Source organism: Peromyscus maniculatus, chromosome 12, assembly GCF_049852395.1.
Source record: "Peromyscus maniculatus bairdii isolate BWxNUB_F1_BW_parent chromosome 12, HU_Pman_BW_mat_3.1, whole genome shotgun sequence".
NCBI lineage: Eukaryota > Metazoa > Chordata > Mammalia > Rodentia > Cricetidae > Peromyscus > Peromyscus maniculatus.
The window spans coordinates 12,852,257-12,868,220 of record NC_134863.1 but is presented as its reverse complement, the minus strand read 5'-3'; the positions used below and the strand labels follow the sequence as shown (position 1 = coordinate 12,868,220).

At 45.8% G+C, this 15,964-nt stretch overlaps 1 protein-coding gene across 4 annotated transcripts in view; it reads left to right on the top strand.

The window, feature by feature from the left end:
• Positions 1–15,964, top strand: part of LOC143268223 (insulin-like growth factor 2 mRNA-binding protein 2) — a 79,702-nt gene that overhangs the window by 30,355 nt on the left and 33,383 nt on the right. For all 4 annotated transcript variants that reach the window (XM_076549367.1, XM_076549369.1, XM_076549368.1 and 1 more), the window contains exons 2-3: positions 13,371–13,419; positions 15,123–15,174. In XM_076549367.1, the coding sequence (XP_076405482.1) occupies positions 15,165–15,174 (10 nt within the window). In that variant the 5' untranslated portion in view covers positions 13,371–13,419; positions 15,123–15,164. The remainder of the gene's footprint in view (positions 1–13,370; positions 13,420–15,122; positions 15,175–15,964) is intronic.

The window sequence follows — 15,964 nt, the reverse complement described above, 5'->3', positions numbered from 1 at the left end:
GAGTGTGACTCAGAGGATAAAAGATGTGTTCTCACAGTTCAGGGCTAGATTCCTTCATGGTGGGGAAGCCATGTTTGAGGCTGCTGGTTACATTGCATCTACAGTGAGAAGTAGAAAGCAGGGGATGGTGGTTGCCCATGCTTGGTACCCTCCTCCATCTTACACAGTCTAGAATGCCCTGACCAGAGGATGCTGCTGCCTACAATCAAGATTGATTTTCCCACGTCGATTAGTGTTAATACCTCATAGGCATACCCAGAGGCCCGTTCCTCGGGTGATCATAGACTCTGTCAAGTCAGCAGTTACCACTGACCATCACAAAACCCACTCCTTGTCAACTAGACACCCACACACGTTTCTTCAGCTGTCACCTTCCATCTCTTGTCCCTATAGGCTCATGACTGTGTTACAATGTAAAATGCATTCTCTCCAACTTTAAAAGTCCCCATACTCTTTAACAGTTCTAACACTTTAAAAGAGACAAGTCTTGGAACTGTGAGCTCTTTTTTAAAAACAAAAAAACAAAAGTAAAAACCAATAAACAAACAAACAAAAAACAAAATTCTTTATTCCAACATGTAATGGCACAGAATAAGCATTCTTATTCCAGAAGAGAGAAATCTTGGCATAGCAACAAATGATCAGACTACAATCCAGCAGGGCCAACCCCAAATCCTGCAGACCCGGGTGTGGCATCTGAGGCTCATGGTAAAATTGAGTGGCTCCAAAGGGCTTGCTTACCCCAGCTCTGCAGCTCTGTCTGCAGCACGCACAGCCTCTCTCTATGTCTGGCTCCACTCTATGCCTGGAGCTGTCCGTGACGGACGTCCCATCGTCTTGGCATCTCTGCTAGACACCCTGAAGTTCCTACTGCACCTTGGGCTTGGCCGTCATAATACATAGTGGGCTCTGAAGGGTCCCTGGCAGGAGCTCTGACCCTGCCACACATGGCCAGGTCTCAGCTGCTCTCTGAAACCCTGGAACAAGGCTCCAGAATCCTCTCAGTCTTGCATCTTTCACACCTTCCAAACCAGTAGCACATGAACGGCACGGCCAAGTTCTGCTGCCAGCTTGAGATATCGCCTGGCTCCCATGGGCCACAGGTGTATCAGCTGCTGTGTGCTGACCCTTGGAAAACAGTCTCCCTGGAGGAGGAGGGATCCTGACTGCTCAGCCATATTCTCAGTTCCAGCTCTCTCTCTTCGAAAAGCTTGTTTTCACATGTTGGAGCCTTTGATGTGTGAGATTTTTGTCTTCAGGAACTCATTCCTTTTTAGAGATTACATCTACTTTCTCAGCATCTATCCTGTCTGAAGATTCTCGCTACCAAACACATTAGTTCTCTACGTTTGAATTCCTTTAGACTCAGGTTCTCAGGATGCAGACAGAATGCAGCCAGATTCCCAGAGCCCAGTTCCTCATACACTTTTTCTTCTCCCATCTGAAACCTCATGAGCTGACTTCACTCACTGTCTCTGTCTTCTAAGCATTCTTGTCTCCTAAACACTCACCAGAATGGCCCATTAAGCCCTGCTTCCAGCGCATTAGGGCTTTTCTAGCACGAAGCACTAGACTCCTCCACATTTTAACTGTGAAACCATTCCCAGGGCTTCTACACCACCACCCCATGGTCAGGTTTATCACAGCCACAAACCTGCTCCTGGTGCAACAATTTCTTAGTTACTTATTGTTGTGATAAAACACTCTGACTACAGCAACTCAAAAGAGAAAGAATTCATTCTGTTTACAAGTCCAGATGGCAGGCCGTCATGGCGGCAGGATCAAGGTTTCAGGAATTTGAAGTAACTGGTTACATTGTATCACAACAAGAAACAGAAAGCAAGGAATGCCTGTGGCTGCTCAGCCTGCCGTTTCCATTTTCCTTCTGCCTCCTCCAGGAGCCCCTGCTCAGGGAATGTCTCACCACCATTAAGATGGGTCTTCTCACATCAGTTAATGTATCAAGATAACACCCCACAGGCATGCCCAGATTCTCATCTCCCAGATGAGTCTAAATTCTGTCAAATTAACTCCAATCATCACAAATAAAATTTACTTTCTTTCTCCGCTCATTATCTACCAAGAACACCTGTTTGGAGATGTCTGATTCTGGCGGTTGCGTTAGTTCAGGTGTTGGAGTCATTTGAATATCTCACTTTTCCTTGACCTTTGAATCTAATATGTACCTGTAAACTGCTCCTACCAGGACATTCAGTGTTTGCATTCCACAAGATTGGTGATTTCCTCCAAATACACTCCCCTCACCTCGGGTGACCACACTCAGATTAACCTAGAAACCTTCAGCTTGCTTTTAACTACTCCCAAACATTTTCAGGATCCTCCATTGCCTCAAAAGACTTTGTATCTGTTTGTAGTCTCTGTTGTTACATAGGAAGCCCAAATTAGGTGGCTTAAAATAAAACCTGTGTATTTACAGATTCTGTGGGTCAAGAATGGAAAGGGTGCAGTCAGGCATATTTTGTCTCTGCCCTGTGTTGGGCCTTCTGCTGGGAAGACTCAGTGGCCAAGATAATTTGACAGCTGGAGGCCGTTTTCTCCTCTCTCTCTCTCTCTCTCTCTCTCTCTCTCTCTCTCTCTCTCTCTGGCAGGTTGATGTGGCTGACATCTGGGACCTCAGCTGGGCTGTTGGCTGAAGCTGTGGCTTTTCTCTGTGGTTGCTTATTCTTCCTTCTACCATAGTGGCTGAGATCTGAGGGTAGCATTCCTTGGAGAAGCATGCTGTGTGTTCTAGCTTCAGAAGTAAGAGACTCATTTTCTCATTGGTCATGAGCCTGGCTGGATTTCAGAAGAATATCTCAGTGGGAAAAATAGCAAAGTCAGGGTGGTTTTTTTTTTTTTTTTTTTTTTTTTTTTTTTTTTTAATGAAGTCATCTTTAGGAAATTCCGTCTACCACAAAATCCAGACTAATTTGAGAACGCCGATACAATCTGGTTCATCTTCCTTTTAGCTAGAAAAACAGAACAGCTATGTGACAGAAAAATCATGGTGGCCCTTCGTAGGTACTCTTCCAACCTAACAGTTCTGAGACCAGATAAGAGTTGAGTTGGTGAGGTCCAACAGTTCCCCCAAGGTCCCCTAAATACCTGGGTAGATGGGCTTTGAACTGGAACCTTTGGCTTTTCTACATCTGTACTATGGTGGGAGCGGCACATGACGATTATAAGAATTTATTAACAATACATTTTGTCTAGACTCTGACCTCTCACTGTTACAGGAGCTATTTAGGGTTAGAGCCTGAGCCTTGACTGCCCGAATAAGCCAGGTTCAGCCACCCACCCTCACAAGCCAATTAAACCAGTAGTGAAAAGACAAAAAAAGAATCATTCACTGTGACCACACGGAGAAAGAAGAGGGTTAACGATGTCCAGCGGCTTGCCCCCTCCCCCAAGTCCGCTTTCTGGCTCCTAACTTAGGTGGAAGGCTAGATAGGTAAGCGGTTGTACCCAGGGTGTCCTGCCCGTTATTAACCCATCGTTGTCTGGGCTCTAGTTTCTCCTGCAAGGTGGCCACGCAGTTGGTCAGGACTATGTGGGATCTCCTCTAGGTAGTGGAGGGAGGGGACAGGAGGACAAATGACCCCGGCTGGCTGGCACCAGGCTTCGGCCACCTCCTCCCAGCTTGAGATTCCTGGGGGGACATTCCAGTTTCTTGAGGACCTTTGTCTAACAGTTGGGATAGCCGAAGGAAGCTCTGCAAGATCTCTAGAATATTCTTGTTCCTTCCAGGCCCGTCACACCCCTTGTTCATTTGCAGCCCCAGAGGGCTCACACCTAATGGGAAACAAGACTCTTGCTGGCTGAGGGGTCAAGACTGTTTAGTCTGTGGACGACACATGGCCGCTGTGGGCAAGCAGAGCCCATGGGTTGGTCCTAGTGTCTGTCTGTCTCCGCATCCAGGTGCTCTGCCTGTGAGTTGTTGGGTGGGGTGAGGGTGGGGAGATGGCTCCCTCTGTGATGCTCTCCTGACCTGTCCCCTCCCACCCCCCAGGACTCCTGATCCTAGCGTGTATTTGTTTGGCCTCCGCTCATTGCAGCCTTGTGTAGCATCACAGTGTGCTTTCTCTGTGTACTTTGGCGTCTCGGTGATTCGGGACTTTCCTGAGTTTGCCCATATTGAACCTGCTGCTACCTGGTTGGGATTGCCAGCCTTACTTACGCCGTTTTCTCTGCAGGATAAGTGCCCTTTGCTCTTCTTTCTGCCGGATGTCTGTTCTTCCTTCAGGATTAAACTTAGTTCCTACACACCTCCTCTCCTCTGAGCTCTGTACATGGTCCTCAAATGGTCGCACCGTATTCTGTAGGCATTCTTTGGTCTAGTTATGTGGAACGCTCACTAGTCTGGAAGGTCCAGCAGGGAAGAAGCTGTGGGTCACTCTGTAGCCTTTAGTGCCTCTTTGTAACTGAGGGCCAGGGATGCATCCTTCCGAGGGGCGTGTGCATCATCTAGTGTACGGATGCCAGTGCCTGTCTGGGGCAGACACAGAGATACTGGGATGGAAGGAAGAAACAGAGATGTTGGTGTTAGACAATATGGATTCTTGGGCTGACCACTATTATATTCCTTTGTCATTGTGTATGAAGTGAAGGAAGTTGTGGAACACAAAACCATCTTGGTCAGAACAGCTGTGCAAGTGACCCCCAGATCAGGATTAGTGACCGTTGATGTTTCTTCGTGGCAGAGATATGAGGAGGGTTGTTGGACCCTCACCTGAGGGTCTGCCATCCTGTAGCACCTCCTGGGCATTTGTATACAGTTCTGCCCTGATTGCTGGCACTCTGGTGGTCTTGGGAGGTGCTGGAGCATTTAGACTGTGGAAGTTAGCTGCGATGCTATGGGGAAGTCATCCATGCTGGCATGAGACCTTTCGGTGGCCTGGCTGTCTTGGGGTCACCCTCACGAATGCTCTGTAAGTAGGCTCAATGGGCTCATTGGTTCCTCAAGTTGGACTTGAGCAAAATGGTGCCTTGGTTTTGTTGGTGCTCAATAATGAAGGTTTTTGTTTCCACCTCCCTAGGGAGAGTTCTTATAGCAGTTGCCCTGAGAGTTTTTACAACCATATATTCTTAAGATGACTTTTTCTAAAACTTGGCTACAGGCTGCCATGTAAGCAAGCATTAAATTTTGAGTATTGAAAAGATAACTTTGGGCTAGGGATGTGGCTCAGTGACAGGCCCCATCCTCAAAAGTGAATTTCTTTTTTCTTTTTGGTTTTTTTCGAGACAGGGTTTCTCTGTGTACTTTTGGTGCCTGTCCTGGATCTCACTCTGTAGACCAGGCTGGCCTTGAACTCACAGAGATCTGCCTGCCTCTGCCTCCTGAGTGCTGGGATTAAAGGCGTGCGCCACTGCCGCCTGGCAAAAGTGAATTTCTGTGTATTCAGATTGTGTAATTGTTAGTGCTAGAAGCTAATTTAAAACAAGAATTAACATGTTGCAGTTTGGCTTTTCATTGCCGTAACAAGTCCCCGAGGCAGCTAACGTTATAGAGATTAAAGGGTTACTTGACACACAGATTTGATTTGAGCCCGTAACAGCTGTCGGCACATGTGAATAGTATTGAAGGGAGTTGCACCAGTGAACATGTGATGTTTTGAACAAGGAGGGTAAGAGCTGCCAAAGGAGTCACAAGGAAATGCCTCATGTCCCCTGTGACCCAAGAGCGTTATGCTTGGCTTACTTCCCAGAGGTTCCCTTGCTCCTTACAGGTGTGTGCCCCTGCCTCCACCCTGTGGACCCTCAGGGATTCCCAAACCACAGCACCTCCTGAGATGCCAGAGGTGGTCATTGACTGGCATCTCTTCGTGACCTTCAAAACGTGCTTCTTGCTTGGTCTTGATTACAGACTGCTCTCAAATTTGCTCTGTAGCCAAGGCTAGCCTTGGACTTGGGAGCTTTTTCTGCCTAAGGTTCCAGAGAGCCAGGATTACAAGTGTGCGCCCCTCTCCCCCTTCTGAGAAATTACTTTTCTGGATCACCTTGCATTATGATAATTAGCCATTAGAACTTTCTCCTTCCTGTTCTTCCTCCTGGAGCATGTTGCAGATGCATCCTAGGTTTTTGTCGCTCTCCTGTGTGGCAAAGAGAAACTCCGAGAGCTAAATGCAGGGGCGGAGTGTGGGTGTAGAGGAGAGCTTTTTTAACAGGCCCGTGCTACAGCGGCAGGGCCCAACACCAGCTTTCCCGGGGGCCCTTTGCCTTTACTGGAGTGTGTTACATCACAAGGATGGTATACAGGCATGGGCATTTAAAGGTGCTTTGTTTTTAGCAGAAAAAAAAAAATATCTAAAAATGAGCGAGGGAAAGATAGGGACCTGGATTGAGCAATCAGCTGTCCTCGTGTTTATGAGAACGGAGGCTGGTGTTTCACTCCCTAGAGAGTAAGCTGCAAAGGTAGTGTTACTTTGTTCCCTGACACCCCGTGTACAGGTGTTCAGCCTTTTAATATCGTGACATGATGTCACCTGCAGGTGTGCTGGGCCACAGTCACAGCTATCCTGGGTTGCATGCAGCCCACGGGTTGGACAACTTGAAAGAAGGACTGGCTTCTGATAGATACAGCAGGTGTTTGTTGCCTGATTTGGCAATACTTTTAGTTAAAACCTTTAAAGATCATCCTAGTCTTCAAAATCAATCACAGTACTATTAGCTTTTGGTAGGAATATTTGGGTACTGGTGGTCCGATTGTTCAGGACCCCAGGCCTCACACATGATCTGATTGGCCTGGTGTAAGGTGCTTATGAGGGGGAATATGTGGTTTGCACAGCTTTGGACTCCAGAGAGAATTTAACATCAGTAGTATTCATCATGACTATAATGATAAAGATGGTGGACACAGTTTCTTCTTTTGGGGCGGGGTAAAATGGTGTTGGCTCATTATTTATAATGTGAAATGGAAGAAGTGGCTTGTTTAGAGACTAGCCACTGTCATCAACAAAATGGGGTGGACCAGGGGAAAAGGCAGCTGATGCTCAGAGGCTGCTGGTCGCTGAACATTGCTGTGGTCCTGCCTTCTGGGGCAGAAGAAGAAAAGTGAGAAGGATGCTGAGCAGAGGGGGAAAAACAGGGTAGATCCAGGTATGACTTAGAGAAATCGGTGGGTGTGATGCTAAGGAGCACACACTCCCTGGTGACTGGGTGAGCCTGTCCAGGTACCACATCAGAACTTGGCTTCTTTATGTTATTTATCTGAACTCCCTGCTATATGGAAATATTTGTTTGTAACATGGTTAGTCTTAATTATACAGATTTTAAGTCAGGGCTCATATAAAGCTAGTTAATCACTTTTCGAGAAATGGGTTTTGTTAAGTGGAGACTTCATCACACATGAAAGCACGTACTTGTAATCCCAGCACTCAGGAAACTGAGGCAGAAAGATCATTACTTTGAGCCAAGCCTGGGCTATATAGCTAGTTCAGGGCCAGCCTGAGCTACATTCCAAAACTGTGTCTCAGAACACGCGCCCTCCCCCCCCCCCCCCCAGCAGCACTTCATCACAGCAGAATGAGAGACTAAATGGAATGCTTACTTGCGTTTTTGTTTCTTCTGTTTCAACCTTGGAAGGCCGAAGCAAAGTGCGCGTCTTTGGGGTGCACAGACAGATGCAGTCTTTGTATCCAATGTCTCACGTCCCTGAATTCCAATGTGTTCTTCTTTTCAGGCAATACACCGTTACTCTTCTCTGGGAGCTCTCTGGAATTTGTCCCACCTGTATTTTGGGGAGGTTCTAAAATTTGGTCTTGCCCCATGAGGCATGGCACAGCCTGGCAAAGCTGAAGCAGGTGATTTTTCCACGTGTCCCCACCTGTGGAGAAGTTTCCTTCCAGTAGGAGAGGGTGTGGTGAAAATCTGCAGTGAGGTTGATGTTGCAGGAAAGGCTTACATGTTCATCCCTAAGGCTTACACGTTCATCCCTAAGGCTAGTAGTTCTTCTGTCTAAGGGGATGCATCCTACCCAGCCAGGGTCTATTGAAACAAAAATACATCCTTGAAATACAAACTTTTGTTGGTGAATTGGCAATTCCAGTGTGACATTTTTAAATATTTAAATATATAAAGCAAAAAACCTGTCACTCCCTAACTGAGACTTAGATAACTCGGTTTATTTATCTGAAAATTTTTGACAGTGATAGGCACTTCACTAGCAGTGATAAGGCTTCAGTGAGAAGCATAGAGCCATTGATATAAGTGGCACTTGTAGTGTGGGGATATCTTCCTGCTAAAAACTGTGAAGGATGTTTTGGATGTATCTTTGAGATTTTATTAGTCTACATCCCATTAAACCCATAGAGGGGTGAGCGAGAGAGTATCGGTGAGCCCACGGAGAAGATCGGGAAAGCTACCATTATTTTTCTTTATATTGTAAATAATGGGTTGGAGGAGCGTGATGCGGGATGTTATCTAGAGGGAATTCAGAGCTTCAGAAAAGTGTTGGAATTTTCCCGTGACAACATCCCCACCTCCCAGTCTCGCCCTCCTCCTTCCCTCCTTTGCTCTTCCTCTATTTTATCATCCCCCTCATGTTGTTCTTCCTTTTGTTCTTTGAGACAGTCTCACTGTGTAGCCCAGGCTAGCCTGTAACTCTCAATCCTCCTCCCCGAGCCTCAAGGGCACTGGGATTATAGGAATGCCCCTCCGGGCCTGGTTTCCAATTTCCTAAAGAGGTTTTTGTCCAGGCTGTTGGTCCTTCTGTGCTGATCTCCACCCTCCTTTCCCAGTTCTCAGTTCCTTTATTCCTTGATATCCAGATCTGTGGCTAGAGGGGTTGTGGAGAAGCATTTTAGAGATTATGTTTCCAAGCATCCTGACATGGGAATTTAATCAGGTCTGCTTTCTGCTCGCCTGAAATGCAGCCTTCACATGGAAGTATCTGTTGTAAGAAGCGCCGTCATCAGTTAGGGTATGGGATGAGCTACCTGTAGTTCCTCTGCTGTTGCACTTGAACAGATGATTTGTCAAATAAACTGATGCTCTGCAGTAATAGAGGAGGAGATATGAGTGTTGGCTGAAGCGATCCTGTTCCCTCTTTACTTAGCAATTTCTGGTTTACTTTTAATGAATAAATCTTACATATTGACTAAAATGACAGTTATGTCGATTATACCCTGCTTATCAAAGACTTAACAGTTAACATCCACATGTAAGCAAATGCATAACCATATTTGTCTTTTTTGTTGTTGTTGTTTTGTTTTGTTTTTTGGTTTTTCGAGACAGGGTTTCTCTGTGTAGCTTTGCGCCTTTCCTGGATCTCTGGTCTTGTAGACCAGGCTGGCCTCGAACTCACAGAGATCCACCTGGCTCTGCCTCCCAAGTGCTGGGATTAAAGGCGTGCGCCACCACCGCCCGGCTCATATTTGTCTTTTAGGGTCTGGGTTACATCAGAACTTTCATGATTACCTGTGCCTTTCATGATTTCGGTTTAACAGCTGAGTAGTAGTCCATTATGTAAATAAATGTACTACATTGTCTTTCTCTGTCTGCTGATGGAGATCTAGGCTGATTCCAATTTTTCTGACTATGATGAATAGAGCAGCAATGAATATGGTTGAGAAAGTGTCTGTAGTAGAATGGATAGTCCTTTGGGTGTATGTCCAAGAGTGGTATAACTGTATCTTGAGGTAGGTCTATTCCCGCTTCCTGCGGAATTGCCACACTGATTTCCATAGTGGGTGTACAAGTTTACATTCCCACCATTTAACCACAGAGTTCAGGTATAGAGTAAGGGACTAGTGGAGAAGGAAGAATCTCCCTAGGGAAGAAAAATACAAAAGATAGTTATGGGTGGGTGAGGAGAGGCTGGGGGATGCAGTGTGATCGTGGACTGGAACAGGAGGATCACACCAGAAGAGAGGAAAAGAAGGGGGCCATGGGGGAGGGGTATGGGGAGGGACCACTAAACTGAGGGTCATTTGAGGGTTCATATGAAAATCTAATAAAGTAAAAGCTTCTCTCTCTCTCTTTTAAATGACAGGGTTTCCCTATGTAACCCTGACTGTCCTGTAACTGTAGATCTGCCTGCCTCTGCCTCTGGAATGCTGGGATTAAAGTCATGTGCCACCACCACCCAGCAAGTAAAAGCTTCTTAAAATATGTCCATATGTGAAAGAAATCTAAATGGAATCGTTAAATGCAGGGCCCCGCCAAACATCTCTTGTCACTCAACAAAACCTCCAGTGCAGGAAATGGGTAACTTTTAATCAAGGTGTTGGCCAAAGGGATCCCATGGAAACCCCTAAACAACCCAAGCCATGGGTGGCTCCCCACAAACGGATGCTAAGGCCGTATTGCTGAAGACAGCCCCTGCATAACTCACGGAACACGAAGAAGTCGGGCTGACGTACATAGAATAACCTTCACCTGACTGACTAGCAGTCACGGTGCCGGATGGCACTGCGTGTGCTCCCGAAGGAGAAAGACAAACGGACCCAGCTGCAAGCTCTTCTGTCTTCTGTGGCGGCCTGCCTGCCACACACACTGGTGCAGTGGTGGTACAAAGCTCGTGGGAGTGGCCAGCCACCACCCGATTAGATTTCGGGCCCCCTCTGTGAGATGGGACCCCAGCCCTACACTGCCTGGGTGGCCAAGGCACGGAGACTGCATAGGCCGTGGACCTAGGAGAAAACCAAACACTACTGTTCTGCTGAGGGGATGAAGCAATAACATGGCTCTGAGCGCCATTCTGCTGTACTCATAGATCAGTGCCTTGCTCGGCCGTCGTCAGTGAGTTTCCTGCACGTATACATGTGTACAGACCTACTCTTCGGTGCTCTGGATTGCTGAGCTGTGTTTCTAGCCCTGTCTTACTTGTTTAAAAACAAAGATCAACAATTAAAACTCTTATAGTAGCTGAGGGGCTGAGAAAGGAGAATCTATCTCCACAAGTTCAAGGCCATCCTTGGCTACACAGTAGATACAAGCCAGCCATAATAACAGCCCGTATGTTATGGTCTGCGTCCGGGGGCTGGTGATGTGGTTCGGTGGCTGAGAGCATGAACTGCTCCTGTAAGAGGATCGAGTTCAGTTCCTAGCACCCTTGGTGGTTGGCTCCCAACCACCTGTAACTCCAGTTCTAGGGGGTCTGATTCTGGCCTTCATGGTCACCCACATATAGTGCACACACATCCCCATGTACACATATACATACAAATAATTTACAAAACCAGGATCAACTTAATTAGTAACTGGTTTTCTGTAACGACGTGCCTTAGAGAGTTCCCTGCAAGGGTACGTGTGTGTATATACCTACTCCGTTTTTAATAGTTGTCTGTTATAACTCTGTACTTATTTATATATAGCTATATATGACTATATATATAACTATATATATATAACTTATTTATCATGTGCTGATAGATTCTGTGCAGTAGCTATGTTTGTTCGGATAAGTTGCTGTCTGTGGGCTATATTTTTGGTTAGCAGTTAGTCAATATTTATATTTGGAAACAACAAACTTTTTTTTTTAGACATACTCTATCTTCTTAAATTCCCATGACTTTTCTACAGATGGTTTGGTGCACCGTCTGTAGGAAATTTCTCTGCAGCCACCGTAGGCTCTGCCTCTTTCTGAAGAACAGGGGCCAAAGAGTGCGCTAAGCCAGGCTTTTAGGACCTGGAGACAGAAAAGTGGCTCTTGATTCTTGCTGCTTTTTCCGTCCGGCCATGAGATGTGAGGTTTTACATCCTCACCCGTACTAGCCGTTAGCACAGCGCATTCACACTTTAAAGACTACACGGCAGCTCACGCGTGTGACCCCTGCACCAGCCAACCTAGTGTACCTAGTAGCCTTGGGGAGCTCCAGGCTGCTGCAAGACCTTGTCTCTAGGCTCCCGGAGTCTGCCGGAACACACCTGAGGCTGTCCTCTGGCCTCCGCGGGCACTTTCTCAAACCTGCACGTGCAGGGAAGAGATGAGCTGCTCGCTTCACTGGTTTTCCTTCTCGTAGTCTGTACTTCTTTGTTCCTCCGAGGCTGTTGCCAAGGTTGAAGCCATGGGGATGCATGTGGCCGTGTACAAACACTGTTTGGAAATACGAGCACCAGAAAGAAGGGAAAAGGGATGGGGATCACATCCCTCCTCCAGCATCATATCCCATATCCCACCCCCCCACACACACAAATGAGTGTTGATGGAATTGGAGCTCAATGAAAACTGCACTTCTGTACACTGGTGGGTCTTCCCAGGGTTTAATAGGGGCTCAGCAGATGAGAATAGAAAGACCATGCTGCCTTTCTTCCCAGGCTGGCTTTGAACTTATGATCCTCCTGTCTTATGATTGTTAGTATAAGAAACCTAGATCGCCATGCCTGGCTTATTTTCTGTGTAATTTTAATTACATTTTCTATGTAATTGTTTACATAAAAAAAAAAAAAGCAAAAGAAGAGCCGGGCGGCACATACCTTTAATCCCAGCACTCGGAGGGCAGAGGCAGGAGGATCTGTATGAGTCTGAGGTCAGAGCAAGTTCCAGGACAGCCAGGGCTACATATAGAGAGACCCTGTCTTGAAAAACAAAAACAAACACAGAAGATACCTAAATCATTTAGAGCCATTAAACTTTCAGGGTGTCTTATGAACGGCCTCTGAATTTAAAGAGGGAGAGGGGAGGGGGGGGGAGGGAGAGGGGAGAGTTTAAATACTCACGATAAGGAAAGTGGCTAGATGAAATAAATGCCAGACATTCATGGGGTAGTAAACAGACAAGGAAGCTTTCTAAGACAGGAAGATTGTCAGTGTGTTACTGTCAGGTGAAAAAAACAAGGTACAGACTGGAGAACATACCGGTGCTTCTGTAAGAGACGTAAGTCTGTATTTACATGAAACTGAAGATACACAGAAACAAGTTGCTTCCAGCAAGGAGCGGGAGATGGAAAATTTTTATGATGTTTTAATTTCGAACTGCAAATAAATTACCTTCTAGAAATAAATTTTTAAATGAAATTTGACATGAAACAAAATCTTATTTTGTTTAAGCCCATAGTATTTGTGACCTTACCCAGTGTGTTTGAACCTGGGGATAGCATCAGTTGCAAGCATGTATGTTTTGAGAGAATAATCAGAAACAATATATGGTGGTTTATCTTCTGACTTCTTTAGTAGGAAATTGGAAATGTAAATCTGTATTTAAATTGTAGTTTCTTTAACTTGTTGTGATTTGTGGATTTTTTTTTGCTCCCAAGGTAATTGGAAACCTTAAAACCCGGAGCCTACTATCCACTGTAGGAATGTTCTGGGGGGGCAGGGTTGGTGCATATAGTTGGACAGAGAACTTGGTTTATGATCTTCTGTCTGAGTCTGCTATTTGCTGAAGTTGGAGTGTATGGAGAAAATGTTCTAGACTGCTCTTGTCTTTACAGGAGCAGAAAAATCCAGATTCGGAACATCCCGCCTCACCTGCAGTGGGAGGTAAGCCGGGACTCCAGACACCTCCTTGCCTTAGCTTCCTTTTGCTTTAGGACTCAGAGACCTTGAGACTTGTCCCCCACACCTCTGGGTCCTGTCCTTCCTCTCCAGGGCTGGGGCACACGGTGCGATTTAGAGGTTGTTTGTTTCTCCCTCCCCAGCCAGGTGCCCTCTGGCCTCTCAGTCTTCGCCCTCAGGTACCACACCACAAACACCCGCACACCAGCCAGGGGACAAAGTGTGCACCTCTTTGTGATTCTTAGCGTATGATCTGATGAACGATTTTTGTTGTTCCCCATTCTGATTGGCTGAGGCACCGGGAAACCTATGGAAACAGAAAGTTCTTTGTCGGGGTAGATTTGTTTGTTTGTTTGTTTGTTTTTGTTCTGAGTTAGTTGCCATGAGTAACCATTAAAGATATATCTGCAGGGCACTCCAAGTTCTAAGACTGCTATCTTAAATACAGTGGGATGCAAGGAGTGGCCCCACTGTTAGGAACAAACTGCCCTAACCCACAGGATACCAGACCAGCCTAAAAAAAAAGCTGTTTTATCTTTGTCTTTAAAAGCGGAAGAAGAAACAGGACGAGGCTGAAGAGCTGCCTTTGCAGGGGACCCAAGTTCCATTTCCAATAGTCAAATTGAGTGGCTTACCTATGAACCCAGATCCAATACCTCTGGCCTCTGCAAGCGCATGCCTCTCTCTCTCTCTCTCTCTCTCTCTCTCTCTCTCTCTCTCTCTCTCTCTCTCTCTCTCACACACACACACACACACACACACACACACACACACACACAAAATAACCAGGCATTGTGGTGTATAGTAGTGTGTGACTTTAATTCCAGTGCTTAGGAGACTGAGGTAGGCTGATCTCTTGAGTTTGAGGCTAGCCTGGTCTATGTAGGGATTTCCAGGACGGTCAGACCCTATCTCAAAAAAAAAATCCTTTAAAAAAAAAAAAAAAGCAAACTTTTGCCAGGTGATGGTGGCACACATTTTAATCCCAGCACTCGGGAGACAGAGGCAGGCGGATCTCTGAGTTCGAGGCCAGCCTGGTCTACAGAGTGAGTTCTAGGAAAGGCTCCAAAGTTGCATAGAGAAACCTGCCTCAGAACAAAACAAAACAAAGCAAAAGAACAATTTTTTAAAAAGATTTATTATTTTTATGTGTATGTGTGTGTCTCTGTGTGGGTCTTTGTACATCACATGTGTTCAGTAGCACACGAGGCCAGAAGAAGTCATTTGATCCTCCAAAACTGGAGTTACAGGTGGTTATAAGTTGCCATGTGGGTGCTGGGATCTCTACATCCTCAAGAACAATTTTTTACTGTGGAAAAGTCTACACAGTCCATTACTTGAATAAATAAGGAGGCCCCTTGAGGAAAGCCAAAGGAAGAATTGTTAAATCCCCTAAAGAAAAATGAGCTCTGTCCTCTAGTCTGCTTTTCATTTCAACAGCATGGTTTTGAGTCATCAGATGAGTATAACTGTTCAGTTACCAGACTCCAAAATTGTGTGTTATCATCTTATTGAACAGGCTATTGGGAAGCAATCAGCAAAAAGTCCTGAATTCTTAGATGTGTAGAGTTCTTATGGAAGACCTGAAATGCCAACTTATTTACATTATTCCTATGTCTCTGTTTTAAATGTGTTTCACTTACAAATCAGTGTCTTTATTATGATCTTTTCTTCCTGCTCCTTTACAGGTATTGGATGGACTGTTGGCTGAGTGTGGGACAGTGGAGAATATGGAACAAGGTAATGAGCGAGGAGGTTAAACACACGAGGAGGTTAGCTCACTGAATGTTGGAGAGGGCATTGTATTCTTACAGGTTGGGGTCATCAGGGAGAAGTAGTAAGTCCCAACGCCTTTAACATGTTCTTCCGCTAGTGTCTGTTTGTACACCTGCCTGTCGGAGGCATCTATCTGTCATCGCTATATATCTATATAGTTCAGTTCAAGGAATATTCTTTCAGGGTGTCTTTGTGTAGCCCTGGTTGACCTGGCACTATATATATAGAGAGAGATATAGATATAGATATATAGATAGAGATAGATAGATAGATAGATAGATAGATAGATAGATAGATAGATAGATAGATAGATATACCAGGCTGGCCTTAAACTCATATAGAGGCCTGCCTGCCTCTGCCTCCGAGTGCTGGGATTGGAGGTGTGGCCACCTCACCCAGCATTCAGGCACCTGCATGCATAAGCTCTGGCTAAACATAGTTCAGATGAGACAAGCTTAATTCATCTGAGAATAGTTAACACTGCTGTTACTTAAATAACTCCAGCTCACTAGGAGGTGAGGATACAACCTAACATCTGTTTACTATGAGGTAGATTTTCCCTGCCAGGAGTCTTGAGACACTTATGAAAATGTAGGTTCCTAGGGTTCACCACAAACATGCAGAGACTCAGGATGTGTTGCTGGATTTTAACGGCTCCCTTGCGGGGAGGGATCAAGAAGGCACAGCATCAATGACACAGACACTGGGAGTCAGTTGAAGTCAAACAGCAAACTCATTTATTCAATAACGGGGA